Genomic DNA, 22,438 nt, shown 5'->3' with positions numbered 1-22,438 from the left:
AAAACAGCCATGGGCTATTATGTTAGCAGCTATGTGTGGAAACATGGCGACTCATGCATATGGGCATTGGATTACAGATCACTGGGAAGCAGTCATGTCCACATTTCAAGGGAAAATTCCTGGTTGCCCTGTTTCTTCTGCTTTTATTCATGATTGGAAGAGAATTCTCTCATATGCAAAATGGACAGGTGCTTCTTCTCATCATGGTAATTCTTTTCGATTGGAAAGCATCCATTGGAGTAAGGTGTTTGAATTGCCTCTCGCTCTACAGGCACCTATTAAAGCATACAATCTCATGAAATTGGGCGTCAGATTTGTTGGTGATGTTGTGGATCAACAAGGTTGTATGCTTTCATTTCCACAAGCTTGCAGGACATTCTCCTTGGGCCTGCATCATAGGTCCATTTGGAGAACACTTTCAGCTATGTTGCAGCCTTTTGTTCCAGTTCCTCCACTGTTTGCACAAGACAGATTAATGGACTGGAATTTGACTTCTTTATCCCCTTCTACTCATACGCTCTCAATGCACAATCTGACTTCTTCGAAGGTCTACAAATTTCTTCTTCCACCGCCATGGATTGACAAGCATGCCAACACTCTTTGGAATTTGGATAGGCCTTTATCTTGGTGGCAATCACGACTCATGAAAATCTGGAAAGCCAAATTGCCATTGAAACAGAGGCTTTTCTTTTGGAGATGTATTGTGGGAGCCTTTTCCATTGGGGTTAAATTGGCAGCACGCCGCATTGCTTCCCCTTCCTGTCCCCGTTGCTCTCAACAGTACGAGACAGTTCCTCACCTACTATGGTCTTGCCCACAATCCCGCATACTGATCACTCATGTTTCTCATTTGCTGCAGCTTCGGTTTCCCTCTATCAGATTTGGGAAACTCTTCTGGATGTTTGGATGCCTCTCATCTCAGATGTCTCCATTCCTCCTCTTTTTTCACTGGACTCGCTTTTGGGTACTATGGACCATTTGGACGCAGAGACTGCATTCTAGGATGGGTCAACAGTTTCCTCAGGCATATATTTTCTTCAGAATCTCCCTCAAGCACTCCTTATATGACAGTTTTGCTGCAAGGGACTTGGATGCCACTAGCCTTGAAGTGTTCTCTTCCTGTTTTTGAGTTTCTCCATTGGGCTCTTTTTTTGAGTCTCATGTCAGTGAGTGCGAGACTTTCTATCTTGTAAATTTATGATAATATAAATACTGGATTTACCAACAAAAAAAAAAAAAAAAGTGTGTGTGTGTGTGTTTGTTTGTGTGTGGTGTGTGTGTGTGTCGAAGGGAGCATAGGTGGAGACGGTGAGACGAAGGCGCCCGACCCCTCCTAGGTTTCTCCCCCTCCGTCCGTACGTCCGTACGATCGCCATACGGGCTCTCCCGGCGTGCAGGCCCGTACACCCCGCTGTCTTTCCGTACGTATCATACGTCTCTTGTCAGCCCTGCTGTACGTCGTGACCTTCTGTGCACCCAGCCTCCCCGTACCACCCTGCTCCTTCCCGTACAATTCTGTACTTTTTCGTGAGCACCCTCTGTCCGTACAGAATCCCTGTATATCTTTTCCCGTTGTTCTGTACATGTTCCTCCGTACAGCTTTTCCCGTACAACAAGTCTTCGTCCGTACAGTAATTTCCGTACATTTCCTCCCACTGTTTCATACAGCCTATCCGTACAGGTCTTTCCGTACAGGTCATTCTGACGTTCCGTACAGCTTATCCCTTCCGTACAGCCTCTGCCGTACTGATCTACATCTTCTCCCTGTGCCTCTCCGTACGTTTTCTCTGTTTGTTTTGTCTTTCCCTCTATTTCTCCCTTGCCTTGCCATATCTCAATCATGGCTTCAGGTCCTGATGTCTATACATATGCTAGAAAAGAAAGATCTACACATGCCAAGCGTCGTCCTTCTCAGCCTGCTTCACAGGATGATGAGCTTACTATGGAGGCTCAATATGTGTTTGATACACTTAAGGATGACTTTCAGCAGTCACGATAGGAATGGGGCAAACCAGTTCCGGAGGTCACATACAAATTGAAATTGCCCTCCCTTGTGAATCCTCTCAGAAAGCTATCTCAAACCGCGGTAATTATTTTCTTTCCAGGAAGAATTCCAGCCGCCAGTGATGTTGCGCAATGGATCAAGTCTATCCTTGGAGGATGTTTTGTAGAGGGTGTCTACTTTGCCTCCAGAGGATTTTATGAGGTGCATTTATCAGATGCTTTGTGCAAGCAGAGGCTCCTTGAGCTTTCTTCCCTTTTCTACGGGAAGCAGATGGTACATGCCATGCCTTGGTCCCCAAACAAGGACTACCAAAGTCTTATACGCCATCATTATCCTGTATGGGTTGAGGTTGTTAACTTCCCGGATTATATGCATGAAGAATTGCCTGGCCTGGCTGCTTCATTGGGACAGGTCATTTGTCCTCCACGCCCCATGGGAAATCGTAACAGATTTTGCATCCTCTAGGACACTGACACACCTACCCCTCCTTCTATTGCAGTGGAAGTTGAGGGTGTGCAATTGGGGAAAAAGTTTCTTGACTTGAAATGGGGTGTATTTGCAGGCGCTTGCTTTGCCTACCACAAGTTTGGGCATCTAGCCTCTGAATGCCCAATGGTACTGCATCAACCCCCTCCTAATGCCTTGCCGCCTCAGACAAGGGAAAAGAATGAGAATTTGCAAGCAAAGGCAGCAAATCGAAATGGAGCAAAGAATGCTAAACCAGTTAATCAGGTGCAATCACTTGTTGGAAAAGGGAAAGAAAAAGAAAAAGAGAAGATGAAGGAACCTGTGGGGACAGATCGGGATGGTTTTCAACAGCCTAAGAAGGTGGTTGTATTGAAGCAACGCCCCTTTCAATCTCGGCAATGGGATGCTTCCTCTCCCTTACCAGGACAGGCTTCCACTTCAGCTCCTGTCCTTCAAAATTAGGTGGGGGTTTTGAAGAAGGGTATTCCCACATGTGATTCTGAAAAAGGGGAGAATGCCATATCTTTTATGGATCATGAAAGCCTGCAACCCATGCAGGCAGAGGCTTTGCCTCTCTGATATCTTGTTTCATACTTATACTTTCCTGTATATATCTCTTTCACGCATCAAACACTTAAGTGCTTTACATACAATGTACAGAGCCTCTGCAATGTCTCAAAGTGGAGGCTTTTCTGGAATTATGTACATAAAATGCAGCCAGATATTGTTTGTTTGCAAGAGCATAATCAACACTCTAAGGCTGGTCATCATGATCACTTTGGCGGCTATGATATATATTATGCTGGTACCACTACCTACTCAGGGGTATGCATAATGGTCAGACATGAGCTGGAGCCCCAGTTAGCATTCAATGACAGCAGTGGCCGATGGATAGTCATACAATGTAATGTCAATGGTGACATTTTTTAGCTTGCATCAGTTTATGCCTCCCAGACCTCTGCCATGAGGGCTTCTCTATGGGATTCTTTAAGCAAATATCCATGGAGATCCAATGCATTTATCTGTGGAGATTTTAACAATTCTCCTCTGCTGAGAGATAACACCACTTCAAGATCTCATATGCTTTCATCAGAAAGACAGAAATGGGATAGCATGCTTCTTTCTGTGCAGGCTGAAGATTTATGGCTGCTTCTACAAGGATCAGTGCCCGGATATACTTTTCATCATAATGCTTATACTACATACTGGGCTAGGCTTGATAGATGGTATTTGTTCTATCCACAACAATATGCAGATTTTAGCCTTCATCTCCACATAGATTTCTCTTTGGGCTTGTCAGATCATGCCCCATTATGGTTAAATCTGCAAAGATGATTTGCCGACTCTCTCCAGCAGATTATTGCATGTTAATCAGGCTTACCTTCGACATCAACATTTCCAGCAAATGATCAGATTTGCAATTCATCCCTTGCTTTTGCATGCTCAGGAGGACATGAATTATGCTTGGGACAGCTTTGTCTCTCGTATACAGAATGTCATTAGGGAGTATGGCACCTGGCACATGGCTACATGGAGGAACGAGGTCAAATGGGCAAAAAGGACAGCACAACAGTTGACTGAATTTTCACATTTAAGGCCTCTTTCTGAATCAGAAAATGATTCCCTCTCACAAGCCCGGATCAAACTGACTGATAATGATTAGCGGAAATTGCACAAATGGCAGATTAGAGCAAGAATGAAGCCCCTTATGGATAAGGGCTGCTCATCCAAAGCCTTCTTCCAGGGACTGCATGCCACTCGAAAGAAAAACTCATGTCTAAGGGTAAGGAAGCTATATGGCTCTTGGACGCACTCCTTCTCTGATCTCCAAGATGAATGCCAAAATTACTTCTAGACACTGTTCTCTACCCCTGGCTCCCCATCAAATCAAATGACTGATGCGAGGACTGAATTTCTTCAAGATGTGGGATAGTGGAAATGGATGATGCTCTTTTATTTGAGAGACCTTTTATTGACACGGAACTTGATAATGCATTGTCCCATCTCGGCAAATACAAGTCCCATGGTTGGGATGGTCTTACGGTGGAATTTTATATTTCTTTTTGGGATGATTTGAAAGATGTTCTATTACAAATGATCAATGTTGCCTGGCAAGAAAATCAATTGCCACACCTTTGGAAGCATGGCATAATTAAACTTGTGCCCAAAAAAAATCTCTGTGATCATATGTCATATTGGAGGCCTATTACTTTGATGCCTGTAGTTTACAGACTCATTGCCAAAATGATTGTGTATAGGCTTCATGGGATACTGAATGCGGGCCTTCATCCTCATCAGTATGGGTTTGTGCCGCGAAGACAAATCTATGACAATATCTCCAATGCATTGACTGCAATTGAATATGCTAAGTACTCAAATCAAGATGTGCTCATATTGCAGGTAGATATTACTAAGGCATTTGACACTGTACAATGGGATTTTATCTCTCAAACCATGACAAAGCTGGGTTTTCATCCCAAGATAGCAAATGCAATTTATTGGCTTTATTCTGGATCTACTTCCCAGTGCATTCTCGAAAGTCATCTATCTCGGTCATGGATATTGGGTAGATCAGTCAGACAGGGCTGCCCCCTTAGTGCTCTTTTCTATGCCATTGCGACTCATCCCCTATTAATGTATCTTGATCATCTTACAAGCACAAGACAGATGACTCGTCTTAAAATCCCTGGGGCTGCATCTTTTTTGGCACAGGCATACATTGATGATTCCTTCTTTATGCCACAGAACTCTCCTCGGGAAGTCAGCATGCTTATGACCACATTATCATTGTATGGATTAGCAGCGGGATTGCATGTCAACTTTGACAAATCCAAATTGCTTCCCCTGAAACAATGTGACTGGCATTCTATTCTCTGGCCTGGTCAGATAGTGCATTCCAAAGATGTAGTCAGGCATTTGGGATATCCTATAGGATGGCATATCACCAGGAAGCAGCAGCTAAAATGGATCTTCCAAAGACTTCAACATAAATTGGAATATTGGAAAATTTCTACTTGGCCACTTCATGTCAGGCTCAAAATAGTACAGTCTATTGTAATGTCTTATGTTCAGTTCTTTTTGCCTTTGCTACATTGGTCCTCCAGAGATATCTCAGTCTTTATGTCTCAAGCTATGGAGCTGTTATGGAAGACAAAAACTGCTATGAAAGCATTGAGACTGCTGAAGATGGAAATGGTATGTTCCCCTAGGATGCATGGAGGACTTAATGTTCTAAATATCAAATATCATGTACTTGCAAGGAAGGCGACTATGCTCCATACCTTTTTCCGTCAAAAACAGCCATGGACTTGTATGATAGCATCCATGTGTGTCAACATGAGGACAACTGCTTATGGCCATTGGACTACTGATCATTGGGAGGTTGTCATTGGGAGATTTGTAGGGAAGATTCCTAGATGCCCTTTCTCTACTGCTCTGATATTGGATTGGAAACAAGTGCTTTCTAAAGTCAAATGGGCTCCTGATAATCATTTGGGGACAAACTCAATGAGAAAAGAAAGTATTCATTGGAGTGCCATCTTTGACACTCCACTTGCTTTACAGGAACCGGTTCGGGCATATAATCTCATGAAATTGGGAATTAGATACATCAATGATGTGGTAGATGATCACGGACATGTCTTATCTTTTCCTCAGGCCACTGCCTCTTATGCTTTGGGAATGCATCACAGATTGATATGGAAGAAAATTGCTGATCTCTTGCATCCTTTTCTACCTATTCCCCCTGTGGCTGACACAGACAGGCTTATGGATTGGCAATCGTACCCCTCTGCTACATGCTCTCGTCCTATTCCTCTGCCTGTTTTGACCTCCATCAAAGTCTACAAGCTTCTTCAACCTGCCCCTTGGATTCATCAATATGCTAATACTCTATGGCATATCAGGCAGCCCCTTTCATGGTGGCGGAAGAATCTCCGACTATTATGGAGGTGTAAAATGCCTTTGAAACAAAGACTCTTTCTTTGGAGATGCATGACCGGCACATTGTCAGTGGGAATCACACTTGCCAAACGTCACATTGCACCACCCACCTGTTTACGGTGTCACGCTCCTTCAGAGACTGTCCCTCATTTGCTTTGGCATTGCCCGTCTACTCGGAATCTCCTTGGGAAAATTTCAGATCATCTTCGCCTCCGTTTCCCGAGTCACATATTTGGGAAACATTTTTGGCTATTTGGCAGATTTAGGAGGCCTTTATCTCAATACTCACTCTTTCTCTCATGGGTGAGATATTGGGCTCTTTGGACAATCTGGGAAGAGCACAATTTGGCATACTTGGGCCGCCAGTTTCAAAAGTCATATGAATCTTTTAGAGCCTCATTGCGGCAATCTTTATATGATGCCTGCCATGAGGGTGATATGCATGCATCTTGCATTGAGCTTTTCTTTTTATGCTTCTGATCTGTGGGATACTCTCCATTCTTGGAGACTTTCCCTCTTGTAAAGTTATGACAATATAAATACAGTGCACTTGATTTTACCCAAAAAAAAAAAGTGTGTCAAGTATTGTAGAGTGTAACCCCCTCCAGGCTTGGGGACACTGCATAACTTGCTACATGGCATCTACGTGATGTCTCATTTATGGTTTGTAGCAGCCCCCAGTCTGCTGTGAGGCCTAAGACGTGTCACCAATTGTTAAAAAGATAGTTGGCAATACTATCTCTGAGTGCCCGTATGAGGAGCAGAAAAGGGCTAGGGCTGGGTTAGGACACAAGCCCAGTTAGGACTATGTATGGAAGTCCACATAGGGAGTAGACAAGGGGCTGTATCTGACTCTATGTAGTCAGTTATTATAGGCTACTTCAGGCCTGGTTTTGGGCTAACTGTGGTGTTGGATATTTCAGAGTCTGCAGTGTGAACAGGGTCCTGGTTTAGCCTTAGTTTAAGTACTAGTTAAGTCTCAGTATGAAAATGGTTTGCGTTTGTCCTTTGTGAGTTTGAGGGGGCAGATAAGATTTGATTCTTGATTTGTGTGACATCATCAATGATGTCAGGACTATCAAAAAGGCACCTTATGTACTTGCACATTATCTCCTCTATCACATCACCTGAGTACTTCTGCCTCCATGTGTCTCCATCCTCCAGCTCCACACTGATCTCCATCGCACTTCACCCATGTAAACATTCTCTCTACCATGGTTTTCTACATGGTATCAGAGCTCTACCTTTCATCACTCCTACTGAAATAATCACCCTCATCCACAATGTCGTCATTCTGAAGAGGTCCTGCTCTCAGCTCCACCACCATAGCTGCTGCCCGACTGCTGAAGTTTGAGTTGCTGCCCCATTTGGAGAACAACCTGCTGTTGGTCGACGTTTTCTAAAGGATGTAATGCTGCCATGATTGTGAAGCTTTTCGATGTCGTAATTTCCTGATGATTATCCTGTTCAGGAAGCCAATTATTCGCAGCTGTTATCTGTGCTATCCAATCTCGCCAGATCTGCCCATCAACCTGCTACACCTCCCTCTTTCAGATCTGCCCACATTTTGCAACCTGCTACTGAGATACACCACCACTTGCAGCCAGCATTCTCCTATGAAGAGCGATCTGTTACAGCAGCATTAGACCGACGCTGTAGCTGAGCTGCTATCACCCAATTTTTGGAGTTTGAGACCACACTGTTTTTTGGCAGCTGCCACTGTCAAAAAGGGCCACCAAGATGAAGGAATAGCACCATCTCTGATGCAGCTGCACTGTTCCTTTCCTTTTCAAGACAATTTTTCAGAATGGTACCATTGCTGCGATGATGGCCTCCTGCCAAACTGTAAGTGCTGCTGTGACTGCCATTTCTGCCGAGGCCTTATGGTAGTTACACCTTGGTAAATCTCCTCCGACATTTTATCTGAAGAATGCTGCCATCTGCTGTTCGTATATGATGACATCCACCTGCCCACCTGGCTGTCTCTCTCTGCTCTTCCTTCTCGATCATTGGAGTACTGATGGCTATTATTTGACCAGCATTGGCTGACTTTCTCTCCCCCTTTTTCTGACATCTGGGAAGCATTTCTCAAGGATGTCTTCATCACTCTCCTCCTTTTCTATGTCCTCGTCTGAGAGATTCTCAGGGCCCGGTCTCCCTTGCGTGGCAGACAAAGATGCAACACCTCCTGTGAGGGAAGGATTATGGGAAATTGTCTCGGGAGACGAGAATGCCCCTTCAGCAGAAGACAAGGAGGTAAAAGACTGGGAAGCAGTAAAATCAGCATGCCATTGCCATTATTGGTCTTGGACTTGCTGACTCACTCGTTCACCATATTTACTCCAAGTCTTCAGCCAACCACGTACGGGGTAAAATCGAAGGTATCTTCAGTAATAGAGTTACCAGTTACGAGGTCTTCCTATATACCTTTGTAAGACTATAATATATTCAATTGTACAAATTAAGATTTTTGTTGTTCTATAGTCCAAAGTTCTACAGTGAAAATAAAAGAGAAAACAAAAGAGAAGAAAAATGAGCTAACAAAAACTTTTTTGAAAAACAAAAGGTACACATACCTATCAAGCAAAGCAATGCTTATGTCAACATCAGTGCCCAAGCATAAGCAGGATTTTCTAAAGACCCGAGGTTTTTCTATAGTTAAAGTTTTATGAACTCAAAATGTCTGAATATGATGAACTCAGTGATTATCTAGCCATTATGTATTCCATCATCAATCAACTCACTAGTCTTAAGAGTGAGCATGATGATGAGGATAAGATGGAAGTCTTGCTGAAGACCATGAAAGATGTACTCAGTTTCCAGTCTTCCTTAGAAGTCCTTCGCCTCGAATTGACTACATACAAAATATAAGAAGACAAAACCAGGAGCATTGACGGCACAAATAGCACATTCACATCTTCTTCCAAGTGGAAAGCTGCAAAGAAGATCCACTACTGTTATTGCAAGAGGTCCGGATACAAGGAAGCATTTTGCTTCAAGAAAAAGGAGAAAGAACAACAAGAGTACCATGCCAATTTTGTTACAAAGGAAGAACCTAAAGAAAGAGAAGAAGTTGAGGAAATCACCGCTGCCACTGCCCCTTGAGAAGGTTGACAGGGATTACGCTTTTGAGTTGCCCTTTGTGTGCTTGTGTCAACGAGGGGGTAGTCCCTCTAAAATGATTGTATTCGGGTGATGAAATAATCCTTGGATCTATGAAAGGCTCTAGATATGTCCTTGTACCCAGTTAGGAGCCAGGGGATAGCTTAAGATCTTGCCATCTCAGTTGCAGTGTGTGCTTAAAGGACTATTATGACAAGGGAGGTGTCAATGATGAGTTGGCTTTGACACACATTCTAATGGGATTGGGAGGTAGCATCTTTGTTATGTGTTGCATCTCACCACTTTTGCTCCGAAGGGGGATATTGGATATTTCGGAGTCCGCAATGTGAACAAGGTCCTAGTTTAGGCTGTACCTTGAGTGCTAGTTAAGTGACATTGTGAAAGGGGTTTGGGTTTGTCCTTTGTGAGTTGAGGGGTCACTTGAACCTTCGGATATAGATTTGATTCTTGATTCTTGTGACATCATCACTGAGGAAGATTCTTTCCACTGACACCTATTAAGTGTTGGGGGAAGAGAAGGCCACCTCAGCCTATAATAGAGGCACCTTATGTACTTGCACATTATTTCTTCAATCAGAGCAATTGAGTACTTGTGACTCCATGTGTCTCATCCTCTGGCCATGAAGACCCTTGAGAACTATGGAATTCGTGAAATTCTCGAGAGCAATTCTAGGAGACTATCGTAGTGACTATAGGACAAGGAGTTACACATTGTGGAATCGTCATTGCTCATTTGTTGTGCATGTAAGTAAGGACGTCGTGATAAAGTTACATCCCAAGAGCAAAAATCATTTTTTTGTTAGCTACACCAAAAAGTCAAATGTGTATCATTTCAGAGACGAAGAAGATTGTGGTGAGACAAAACGTCGTCTTTTAGGAGATGAAGTCTCAACCTAAAGTAGTCGTTCCGATTGCATCCCTGAAGGCACCAAGGTTTGCCATTCATGAGAAGTATGTACCTAGATGAATCCAGGAACATTCCCAAACTCATCCTCTAAAAATGCAACATAGTGCAGTGCAAATTCAATCTCATGATAGTCACTCATAAGATTGAAAACCATAAACTCCACGCATAGTAGGGACTAGCTACTATGACATCAGCATTGGTGATGATCAAATCATCCACAAAAAGAATAATAATCATCCTCCATTCTGGTTTTGAAAAGAGATACAAGTTGGGATTTGATGGGCTATAAGTGACGATCCTTATAAGGTACTTGTCGATCCTCTCGTTCCAAGCTTTTTGAGAAAATTTCAGCCCGTACAATGCTTTGTGAAGTTTGCACACCTTCTTTCTTGATGTTGGGCAACGAGACCTTGTGGCTGCTCCATGTAGGCCTACTCCACCAGGTCCCCATTGAGAAATGATGACTTCACATCCATGTGGTAGACAATCACTGACGGTGTGCTGCTATAGCTATCACCGCCTAAGTTGTGTTTATCTTGGCCATAGGAACAAATGTCTCAATGAGGGGCGTTCTTTTACTTGGGATAGCCTCTGACAACCACTGATCCAAAGTGCTACTGTATTTATACTTTGCCTCATAAAACTACACAGAGCACTTCCATTCCGGCAGTTTGTTGACAATCATGTTATTTAGGATGAAATCCATCTTTTCCTTCATAGCAGATCTCCAATTTGGCTTTTATGCTTCATCAAAGGACCTTGGCCTCTTGATCTCCTGGAGCGACCATCAAAGCGTAGTTCACAACGTCTAACTCCTTGTTTGAGTTCTCCTTACTCTTGTGCAATTAATTGCACACATGAACATCACTTATCTTAGTCCTTTAGGGTCTTCATATACCATCTAGGAAAGATTCTATCTTTCCAAGGTCTTCCTTGGTGGCTTATGCTTCTCAGTCCACAGCTCTCTATCTTCAATTTGATTCAACTCAGTCCGAAAACTTTGTATACATGGATGCTCAAGTATGTATGGGTGTGTGGATTTCTATGTGTCTGAGCATTATTTTATACTATGGTCTACACCCACTGTTGGGCGCTAATGACGTCAGTGGGGATGTCATAGTAGCTAGTCCTTGCTATGGTTATGGTTTTCAATCTTATGAGTGACTATCATGAGAGTGAAACTGCACTATGTTGTATTTTTAAAGGATGAGTTTGGGAATGTTCCTGGATTCATCTAGGTATATACTATTGCCGTATTAGCATACATGCAAATTTCACCTTGTGAAGTTTTCGTCCATGTTGCGACCTATTGGTATTGCGTCAATTCTTTCTATCCTAAATGGTGTGTTGCCCTATCAGCTAGATTTAGATGCTCGTTTGGGAGAGACTAAAATTAAATCGTTTAGACTTTACAAGCAGCTATAGCTTGATTGAAGAGATTTTGGACTACATTTTGATTAGTCTTCTCCTTTAGTGCTAGCCTTCTTCATGGATAAGTTTGACCTTCACCTTCGGAGTGCCAACAGAAACTCAGTACGAAACTTTGTATAAATGGATGCTCAAGTACCGAGAAGATCCAACATGAAAAGAGTCTATTCGAGGAGTTAAAGATGATAGATTAAAGCCTTCCTCATTATCTCCTTGGCATAAAATTCTACTTTACACAAGACAAAAATCCAAGATGGAAAACTGCACATAAGTGGTGGAGAGCAATAAGGAGACATCAACATTGGTGGATACCACCAAGTATTGGCGATTAGTGGGTAGCTTAATCTAAGTGACCAACAACCAACCCAACATCAATTTTTCAATTGGGTAACTATGCTTGTTAGAATCAAAGCCAAGGGCTACTTGATGGAAGGCCCACATGGGGGTACGGGGTACTAGAGTACCTGAATGGTACATGCGTGAGATTGGCACCACCACAGATTTAAGATATAGTTTCTTGCTACAGTCAAGGGCCATCTCATGGCTCAACAACAAGCAACCACCAGCCACTCCTTCCACACTGGACATCAGCCTGGATGGATTCTCAAGGACATGCACACGCATCAAGAGAACACAACACTAATCATCTGTGACCCTATAATTAATGCTTGGACGTAGCACATCAAGGTTCAAAACAATTCCATTAGGGAGCTGATAAAGGATGAACCGATTGAGTTAGTCTATGGCACGGCTGCAGCGAAAATCTCCAATGTCTTCATCTAAAGAGAAGATCATAGAGTGGATGGACATTGAAACCCACAAGCTGGTCATTGAGAGGAAGCCTTACAAAAATAGCTAGCAATGCCCTATAGAAGAACAAAAGGGCTAGTACAAGGTTAGGCAAAAGGACAAGGCATTGCATATGAGCCCACATAGAGCTGCCTTTGTAAGCACATATAGGGCTATATGTGACTGGCTGTGGCCAGTTGCTTTAGACGTGCTTCAGGCCGCCTTGCTTTGAACTGGTTGAAGGCCGACTTGAGTCTGGTCTAGTGCCAACACAGTATACCCTATGACCGCCAGCTGGTCAGTCATCTGCTCATTTGGCTAGGCCCCTATGCAGGGCTAGTTGGCTGGCTGCAGAGGCACCTCCCCCCCCCCCCCCCCCCGCACCCAGAACAAGAAAAAAAACTGCCCCCCAGCTCATATAAGAAGGCATTATGGCTTCGCTTCTCCTAAACCTCTTCACGAGGCACAGGAGAGAAGTAAAAGAGCAGCATTTCAAGGCATCAGCATTCAGTTTTGTGCAGCCGCTGTGGTTTGCTGGCAGCCACCTGTACCTTCAGCACATAATTTGATAGGGTTTATAATAGTCTCTTTGTGCCACAATTTCTGTTGTTCTAATTACTATTTGCATATGTGGTGTGTTGATGAGCATTAGAGAGAGTTGAGATCCTTCACAATCTACATTCAATTACAGACTATCATTAGGTTGCAATTTAATACATGCGTCCATTCAAATCCGTCTAGTCAGGCCTGACGATCCTATGAATAAGGAGACACCCCTGCATCCTCATCCAACGCCCTCATCTTGAAAATGATGAGTCTATGTGTGCAATCTTGATGAATGGCTCCTGAGCTCTTAGTATTCCATCTCCATGTCATTGCAACTCCCGTATAAATACAGCCCATTCAATTATCTTTGTACTTAGGTAATGGAATACCCAAGACCTGATATTGTCATTCCTGTGATAGCATCGAGCCTGTATAAATACAGCCAGATCAATTATCTTTGTTCTGGTTAATTGGAATAACCAAGACCTGATATTGTCTTTCCCGTGATAGCATTGAACCAGTTTGATTCAAAATCTGGCCTAACAAATTGGAAAATGGCAAAGAAAATACTTTGATACATATAAAAGAATTTTATATGGCAGAGGACAAGTTCAATCTAGAGGGACAGGTAGACGCCAATTGGGAGCAAGAGGGATACTTGAAGTTCAACTTCAGAATGGTTTTTCTTGCTGTATGCCAATTGGGAACGAGAAGGATACTTGAAGTTCAACTTCAGAATGGTTTTCTTACTGTGTGCTTTAGCAATTAGTGCGACCGTAGCAAGCAATGATGCCAGCTCCATGGACACATGGTACATAATGCGTTCTACTGCAGCTGTGAGGGATTGCATGATTGCACAAGAGTCGGCTATAAATCGAGGCAGCTGTGAGGGATTGCATGATTCCGCAAGAATCGGCTATAAATCAAGGCATCATACCTCGAATAAAAAGTTATATACAGTCGGTTCAGATAAGATAACAACATTGTTGAGATGATGGCAGGTACTCTTACCAAGCCAATCCCAGAAAGCTTCGAACATCATTGGGCGACATTGGGAGTCCGCTTCTGCCATGTACAAGACTATATGAAGCCGATGGCTAACAAAGTGGGACATGACATGACGAGGGGTGTTGAGACATTAAGCCCATGCCTCTGTCGACAGCAAATTTGAGATCCATGATCCGTGGCCACAGTTTGGGGTGATAGAATTGCAACTTGATAATCTCTCTGTTCTTGTCATTGCAGTTTGTATTGTTCAGCAGCAACTGTACGCTGGGTATTGCTCGTGTGTAATGATTTGATTGGAGTATGCCTAATATTATGGCTTGGGAGTACACATGGCCATTTGCCACAAAGAAAGTTAAAGTATGGCACGTGAAAGGTAAGTCAAGACGATCTTACTACTCGTCCGCCTGTGGTGATAATAACCAACGTTTTATTTAAGACAATGCACAGACCACGACGGTCAAAAATCCATTTTCTCCGGGGGGTTGGATTATGTTGATAACTCGTTTCGTGAGACATGGCTTCGAGCTATGCTCGATTGGACAGAATACCCGCATTACGATCCAAAAACCAAAAGCACGCGGAGTCTTAACGCGCGACATTCTGATAGGAAATATTTTACAATGCGAGGACAACGAGAGGAAATTCATATGAACTTTTGTTCCTCCCCTCTACCGGATTTCCGTATCCCGCGCGATCATTCTTCGACACTGCATACTACCAAAAGCGGCACGATTCAGCGATGGTAGCACATTTGAGGAGAGTGTAGGGAACGCACACAAAATCCATACTGTACAGGTCCTAAGGAAACGACGGCGGTGCAGACGAGGGCAATGGTGACACTTTGGCTGAAAGCTCTACTGGAGCTGCGCGATCTGCGTCTGGCACCACGACGACGGCGCTGGGAGTTAGAGAGGAGGGGCTCGCGGGGATCGGCCGTGGCATTGAAGGCCTGGAAGTCATCCATGGCAGAATGAGGCGATGAAGGACAGACGCAAGGAAGCTCAAGCAAGGAAAGGAAAAAAGAACGAGGCAGCTCAACAATAATAAAGACTCTCCTGGCGTGCTTTTCACCTCCCACCCTCCGACACCACCCCCCTTCCAAAATCCCATGTGCCTGCCTGCGTGGCATCACACCTGTGCCATCTACGCTCGTGCATGCCATCGTCGACGTCCCCAGGGCAGCCCTGGAATTTGAAGCCTTCAACGACCTTCAAAGCCCTTTAGGCATTCTAGGGAAGGCCATTGGAAAATTTGAGGAAGCCAACAATTCAACAAGGTTACAAATTTTTGCATATAAATACATGTATTTACCCCTATTTACTTACTTTTGAAGGCCAATGACATATTTTGTCCTTCAATATGAAGGTTAGGGCAGGCCTTCAAATTTCAGGGCTACTCCCGGGCCTCTTTGATGATCGAGATGTGACCATTATGCTACATGTAACATGGTGTAAGTACCAAGGCACATAACAAGCCGTTTCAACTCTGTGGTCATTTCAACAGCCGTCTTGCATCATTGCCCCTCAACATACAAGAAGGTGTTGGCCTCTCCTACATGCGACCCCTGACTAACACTAGTTAGATGTAAACACAAAAGACACCTCCCTCCCCCTATTTCCTCATTGAGTGTATGTTCCCAATGAGGCTCTCTCAAGGTTGCGTGTTCCATTAACCCCTATTTCCTCGTTGAGTGTATGCTTCCCCTTAGGCCCCTCTCATGGTTGTGGGTTGCCTTCTCAATCACGGGTTGCCCCACACCCCCCCCCAACTCCCTCCCAAAAAAATCTTTGAATTTTGTCAATCTCACCCCTTGATGTTGCCTCGAAGCAATTTCTAGTCTGGCATGCCAGAACATGTAGAGGAGGGCATATTGTTTCATCTATGGAATCCTACTCATCCACAGTTGGCAAACCACGATGTAGTTGCTTTTTCAATCGCATGCACAAAGGATCGAAACCAAAAACCCTTAAATTGCCAATGCACCCATAAATATGGAATTCTAGGACATACATGAGTTCAAAAGAAGGGATTTTTTAATGTATAGATTTCACATCACACCATGGCCAATATCTGGGCTAATACCATACATACTTTGATGGTTGATTGGGTGACCGTGCATCTCATGAAAGTGTACCTAGTTTGATGTGAGAGTAGGGGTCTCTAGTAACCCACATGTCTAAGTACAACACCATATTTGCTCCTCAAAGAGCTTGGCTTGCACTCTTTTAATAGCTTACACCTATATAAAAATGGGTGTGCAAACAATGGGAACCATAGGGATGGCTATGTAAGTACGGAAATAAACATTTTAACAAACCTCAACCTTTAGGGTTGTGGCTAGTTGTCTCCACATGAAATAATCACACCTACTCTCTCATCCTTTAACACCATGAGGTTCAACCTCTCCATCATGTCTCCTCTACTTCTTGAATTAAGCATATGGACCACTCCCAAATGAATCTTGGTTTGATGCTTTCAAGAAATTCCACGTGACTTAGTTAAGGTGGTGAGGAAATATATGATTCACGTATGCTAGAATCAACACCTTTTTCAATAGCACGTGTTTACATCCATCTCTTCATAGGTCACTTTCAACCCTATTTTAAATGCCGTTCCCATCTAAATGTGGTTTGCATGCTCTTCTTATCAAATAAAATATTGGTCATGGCATTTTTGTCTCCAACACCTTATCTTTTAACCCTAAGATCATGACCCTCCAAACCTCCTAGCATGTGAGCTCGTACATAGTTTTTCTATCATTCATTTCATGTTTTAATATTGGCAATGTCCTCTCATTTTCTTGAAAGTTGCCCATTTATGTACGACCATATACACATAAAATAATATCCCATGTGGATCTGTCATTGATATTGTCCCCCCCCTCCCTCGATAACAAAAAGCTCATATGTGTACACCCATGCCTTCAATATTCTAAGGTTTGACCATCTACTTTACGTTATATGCTTGATATTAGAGTGCCAATATATTTTTCAATTCCTTCCAACTTGCCCATTTAACTTGTGATGAAGTACTAATGAAAACAAATCCCATCTATCATGTCCATTGATCTTATGCTCCCATTTCTATCGCAACACATCCCATATCCCCAAGACTGATTTATTACAAAACAAACCCATAACAAGGTGAATTACATTAAGGAGGCATGCCCTTTGGCGTTGCCGAAGGTTGTGTATATGAGGGAGTGGTTGGACCTGTAAAGGAAAATTGTTCCCGAAATGTCATTTTTGTGGGTGTTGTTTGTCCAAATGTGGTCTATTGTGGAGCCATTTATTATAGTGGGTTCCGAAATGAATTGCATCATATTTTTTGCCCCCATAAAATCATGTAAATTTTTTGCCTGCCTGCTTATTGTTGCATTGTCAATGTTGAAGTCCCCTATTATTGTTGTTGGTGTTCCTGGTTTGATTAGCTGGAGTGGATTGTTCAGGGATTGTAGAAGAGATGTTATTGTGGTGATGTTGGTCACTTGTATATGTTGATGATTGCTAATGTTTCGTAGTTTTCATCTTCTAGGATTGTTAGCAAGCACTCACATCCTTTGTCGTATATATATGTCTGGAATTGTTCTTTGAAGCATGCGGCTATTCCTACTCCATTGTTTCTCCTCATACAATTGAAGTTTGGAAGGGAAATTGTGTTGGATGTGTTGTCATGTATTTCTTGCTGACACAAGGTTGTTGCATGGAGTAGATTAATATCTAGAAGTATGTCTAACATGTGCAATGCTAGCGAACGTGTATTCAGGGATTGCAATGTTCTTACATTTAAATTTGTTGTTGAGAAGTCAGTTTACTACAGCATCCATTGACGGTCTTCTCTTAGCCTACCAATCTCTTTAAGCATGCTTATGTCAACTTTGACATGCTTTGGATTGAGGGGCTTTATGAGGAACAATCTATTTGGGTTTCGTAGTCGAGAAAGGGTTGTGTACACTAGAGCATGAGACTTTATTGGGCTTGGGTCAAATGCCAAAGAATCCATGGTTTACCCTTGAGATTGATGTGTTGTTCTAGCTGTTGTTGGTTGAATAGGAAATCGTAACCTGGTTAGTGTGTTTAGAGCGTTTTTCCTTATTTGAAATTCTCTTGCAATTTTTTGTTTTGGCGTCCAAGTTGAAGGAATGTTGTCAATGTGTTTTGCGATCTTGTTTGTTCCCCAATGTGCATGTTGTAGAAAAAAACCCATGCTATAGCATGCTTTGTTGTCGAAGTCGATTCTTTGAAGATTCCATCAGTGCCATTGACTAGTCTATCCGCCATGTCCAAATTGCCTGAGCATATTTTTACTATCATTCCACGTTTCAAATGTAGCTCCTTGTGCAACCCTGATGTTGCCTTCGGGTCAAGTGGAATAGGGATTGTCTTGTTGCATGTTTTGTGTCTTTTGTCAAGTGACAAGAGGATGTGTTGCTGTTCTTGAATCAATTCAAATATTTCTTTGTTATGAAAATCTTTCATAGCATTAGTGTAGAACAAATGCGGCACATTTTTCTTGTCTTGTGGTATTCTGACATATTGGTTGTTTATGAATGATATGTCTTCCCAAGGTATGCTTCCCAACTCTAATTTTGTTGAGTATGTTTGTCGCATTGGAGTCTGAGGCTCATACATAGATACCTTGTCTTTCCAGAATGTGGATGTCATTGTAGTGCTTATTCATTGAAGACCCACGAATCTTTTGTTGGACTAGCTTGGCACAAATCTCCACATAAGAGAACATCTACTCCTCCAAATGGTTGAGGTGATTGTGTTTGATTTCTCTGAGACACATGTCTACGACAACCATTGTGTTGTGTCCTATCAAAGAAACCTCGTCGAATACAACTAGCTCCAGGTGCTTGTAGGGTAGTGATAATTCTTGGAGTTTGTATGCTGAGAGAGCTATGTAGTGCAAACCCATTAGAGGTAGATGACGGGCTGAATGAATCATTGCTCCCCAAATGTTAAATGCAACCTTTCCTGTGTATGCTAGCAAGAGGACCTTTGGGAGGCTTAACTTTGAGCATTCTTTGTGTGAGTACTTAGTGCCTTAGAAGTGCTTGGACTACAGCCATTAGCACAAATGCGTTCCCTATAAGAAAAAGGTGGAATTGCTTTGTTGGAGCAACTCTCTTTTTTAGCATTATGTCGTTTAGTAGATTGTATTGTTCCTTATTTAGTTTCCTCAGTGTGTTATAGTAGTCTTGGTTTGATAAGCACTTGTAGGTCAAAGAAGTAGTGCTTCAAAATTGGTTTGCCTTGGTTTGATTGGTCATTTCAATGGCTATATCGTATGGCTCGTGTGGTAGAGGATGAGAACATGGTAGACATGTTTGAGGATTATGTGGTAGTTGTTGGTGTTAGTTTGATGAATTTTTTCTTGTTTGAACTAATGATTTGAAAGTGATTGTTGTACTTAACATGCCAAGTTGTGATATGGTCATCCAACATTGGCTCTTCATTGTGGTACAGCAAGAATAGAAGGGATTGTTCCCTATAGTGGTTCTCCGGGTCTGTGATTTGATTGTAATTTTTGAACCTTATTATTTTTGTTGTTCTCTTTTTCCTTGATTTCTCTCCCATGATAGGGTAATCTCTAGCAAAGCTTGCCAAACAAAGTATCCCCCTGTTCATGCGTCGTTTTGCTAGCTCTACCAGCAAAGACGAACATGAAAGTTCAAGAGAAGCTCACAGCTCCCCCAGACTATGAAGTAGCGATCTGCAGGTGAACCAAGAGGAATCTCTAAATGAAGGGCAGGCAATCTTGATGCTGATGCAGTGGGTGCTGGGCTCTTTTTGAGCATAAAAAAGAGAATCTATAGGCACCCATCAAGAGCTCCCCTCCCTGCTTCACAGATGGGCCCATTACAAACAGAGACGTCGAAGGTAGGACCCCTCAACCCAAGGATGGAGCAAGCAGAGGCACCAAGATAACAAACACAAGTGGAGGAACCAAGACACCAGACCATAGAAGAGAAGTTAAAGGCGTTGCACCAGAAAACACATGACAACATTAGTCGAAGACTCAACAGCCTGAAGTTGAGGAGAAGCCACCTCCTAAAGATAAAGTGGTTACTTTTCTTGATGAGGATAGGCTTGAACAATCCATAGACTAGCTTGAATCCCACACAAAAAACATGAGTTAGGGAGGTTCTTGTATACCAAGGGCTGTTCCATATAAACACGCCCATTCCTGTTGACTATCACCAGAGTCTTTGGGAGCTCCTCAACAAGATCCAATCTGACACACACCTGGGGGTGGCCTCTAGGATTAATGAATCGCTCCTTTTCCACATCTATCACTTGCCCTATCTTCAGAGATTAGGAGCTTGGTTCACTAGAGAAAAGGAAAGATTAGGGAGCTCCACCCAAACAGGTACAAAGGTGGATTTGGGCTTATCAAGGTTGAAGTCTTGACCAATCCTCTAGATATAGAGGTTGATGCCTTATGGTCCAAAGAGCATGGTGAAGAGCCTTCCAGCCCATATCCTCAATTTCAAAAAGGAAAAAGAAGAACTTTTTTCTTAAGAATCTAACACTAGTGACCACTACTTGACCACTAGCCCTTTCCTTATCTAGTTGTTTCTAAGCCATCCCTCTAGAAAAGCAGCTAGAGGTCTAGGACCAGGAAGATATCCTATTAAACTAAGACTTGGGAAAATTGCAGAAACAGTGGCAGATAAAAATTTAGACAAGAAGGCATATGATCACAAGAAGCCTGTTATACAGCAAGAAAAGGAGAGGGTAACATTCCCTCTGGCAACCAACAACACTTTTGAGGCTCTTATTGACCAAGAAACTGAGAAGTGGATACAGGATGCACAAATGGATGAAGCTGAAATCAAACTTGGCTAGTCCAAAAAGTTTGAGGAAGATGTGAATCAAGTAGATGCGAGTATGAGTGAATCAGAGTTGGGAGACTCAGAGGAAGACCTCCCCCTGGCTCAAAAATAGAGTACTCCTACTAGCCCCCCTGCCAAACCTCAAGCCACTACTTTGAATAAGAGAAGGATCTCCCAAGTAAAGGGTCAAAGTGCCCCACTCGAAAGCCCAACCCCCAAGGCTAAAAAGGGGAAGAGTAAGAATGGTAAATAAAGCATTTACTTTTCTTACTCTTAATGTATGTGGACTAACTGACCCTTGGAGGAGTCAGGAACTAGCCAAGTGGCTGAGAGACAGCTCTTTGTATCCTACATTTCTTGTGTTATAAGAGGTGAAAGTAACCAATGACATCCTAGAAAACAGACTTAAAAAGGTAGACGGTAGAAGAATTTGGTACTTCACAAACCATGAGGAAGGAAGAGGTGGCATTGCAATTGGGATTTTGTCTCATTACAAGGATTGTGTCATCAGATGCATGCAGGACTCAAATCAGAGATGACTTGCTTTAGAATGCAAAATGAAAAGGTTTTCTTTCACAACTGTTTCAGTTTATGCCCCATGGAAAGAAGAGTCACTTGGGATTCAATGCTAAATTTAGGAAGTGACTGTATTATTATGGGGGATTTCAATATGGTTGAGAATGTCAAAGACAAATGGTTGTAGAAGGGATCAGTACTCAGAGGTCCTAAGTAACAAATATGGGAAGACCTCAAAGAAAATCTATAAGTTGTAGACATTGGGACTCCCAGTAGCTACACGTGGAGCAATAGACATGTAGGTAATTTGAGGAGAGAAGCCAGGCTAGATAGAGTGTATATTGCTCAATCTCTGATTAACCAAGTGCTAGAAGTCAAGCAATCCACCTTTTTCTCTCTCACCTTATCAGACCACAAGCCAGTGTTAGCTTGTATTGATTTGGGGAGTGGGAAGAAAGGGAACTCATGGTTTAAAGCTGACCCCTCCTTGTTCAAGCTGCAGACAGTCCAAAGACAAGTTATAGAAAATTGGAACCTATCTTTTGCAAGTAGCTAACTCACTATCCCTAGGTTGGAAGGATGCTATTGAAAGGGTCTAGACAATCTTAAAGGAAGCCGAAAAAAATAGACCAGCCATCAGAGCAAAAAGAATGGACAATCTTAAGAAGGATATTGAAAAACTTGAACAAAGAACTAGAAGTAATGATCTCAATGCCCAACACCAATTATTGGTCAAAAGAAAAGAAATCATGATACAAGAGCAAATCAAGCTACAAAATGCCAAGATCTACTTCAGAGATTGGTGGGTAGGTAAGATAGACAGACCAACTAAGGAGAACTTCAAGAGGATCAGAAAAAAGATAAA

General features: G+C 42.7%; 1 protein-coding gene across 1 annotated transcript in view; it reads right to left on the bottom strand.

Annotated features, from left to right (window-relative positions):
- The window catches only part of LOC147889967 (sugar transporter ERD6-like 4), a 107,057-nt gene extending 91,777 nt beyond the window's left edge, over positions 1-15,280 (bottom strand). The window contains exon 1 of the mRNA XM_087390916.1: positions 14,992-15,280. Coding sequence (XP_087247042.1) covers positions 14,992-15,180 — 189 coding nt within the window. The 5' untranslated portion in view covers positions 15,181-15,280. The remainder of the gene's footprint in view (positions 1-14,991) is intronic.
- Between the last annotated feature and the right edge of the window lie 7,158 nt (positions 15,281-22,438).

Source organism: Dipteris shenzhenensis, chromosome 19 (genome assembly GCF_047967505.1).
Source record: "Dipteris shenzhenensis isolate YYH24624 ecotype China chromosome 19, Dip_SZ_1.0, whole genome shotgun sequence".
In the NCBI taxonomy this organism is placed as follows: Eukaryota; Viridiplantae; Streptophyta; class Polypodiopsida; order Gleicheniales; family Dipteridaceae; genus Dipteris; species Dipteris shenzhenensis.
Note: the sequence above shows the minus strand (reverse complement) of the source record. Positions and strands in the feature narration are given on the sequence as shown.